General features: G+C 32.5%; 1 protein-coding gene across 1 annotated transcript in view; it reads right to left on the bottom strand.

Moving 5' to 3' along the window:
* LOC106873438 (glutamate receptor ionotropic, kainate 2) overlaps positions 1-834 on the bottom strand; it is a 79,416-nt gene that overhangs the window by 10,699 nt on the left and 67,883 nt on the right. Inside the window, exon 11 of the mRNA XM_014920796.2 lies at positions 72-542. Within this exon, the coding sequence (XP_014776282.1) occupies positions 72-542 (471 nt within the window). The remainder of the gene's footprint in view (positions 1-71; positions 543-834) is intronic.

The raw sequence follows: 834 nt of genomic DNA, 5'->3' as shown, positions 1-834 counted from the left end.
AAATGGTTTTTGTCATTTTGTAACTATAATTAACTATATTTTTAGGGTGTCAATGTTCATTTAAACATTACCTGTGACTGATCAACTAGCTGTCTAATAGTTTTGATGCTCTGGTCGGACCGTTGTTTTGTCAGGAAAGCTGTTAGGTTCGCTGTATAGGCTGCATTTATAATAAGAATACAAAACCAGTAGAACGCTATGATGGTGCGTGTTGATGTTGTCTGTGGAGAATATTCAGTTCCATTGTTCAGTAAAACATTTAAGGAATACCATAAACTTTCTTTCAAATTGAAATTCGTCTTTTCTTGCGTTTGATCGTACCGAGACATAAGAAACAACGCCAAAGTGACAACTAACATAAACAGTACAAGAGAATACCACAGATTCTCGGAAAATGGAGAGAGAAACTGGAAGAATTGTGGCTCACTCTTTGGACGATGAATTAAAATGCTTGTTTTCGAAGTTAGAATACTATAAGATGATGAAACAATCATTTCTTTCTTAGATGACATTGGTATCGCGCCGATTGCCATCGAAGCATTCTGTAAGAGAAAAGAATATATTAAAACATGATTGCGAAATACAAATAAAAATAATTATAATTAAATATTATTCAAACTATAATCATAATCGATGTATATTTGGAATAATCAAAGAAAATGTTACTTATTTAAGGTGGGACACTGATGAAGCGAGATGCATCATTTCTACTGTTGTTATGTATTTCGTCATTTTATTGAAACACTTGTATGTCCTATAAACCTTTAAATACGACACCACACATTTTCTTTTTATTATTTTTCTACACACACACACACACTACACACATACACA

The sequence above is a fragment of the Octopus bimaculoides genome, chromosome 6 (assembly GCF_001194135.2).
Source record: "Octopus bimaculoides isolate UCB-OBI-ISO-001 chromosome 6, ASM119413v2, whole genome shotgun sequence".
NCBI lineage: Eukaryota > Metazoa > Mollusca > Cephalopoda > Octopoda > Octopodidae > Octopus > Octopus bimaculoides.
This window is presented reverse-complemented; position numbering and strand designations above follow the sequence as displayed.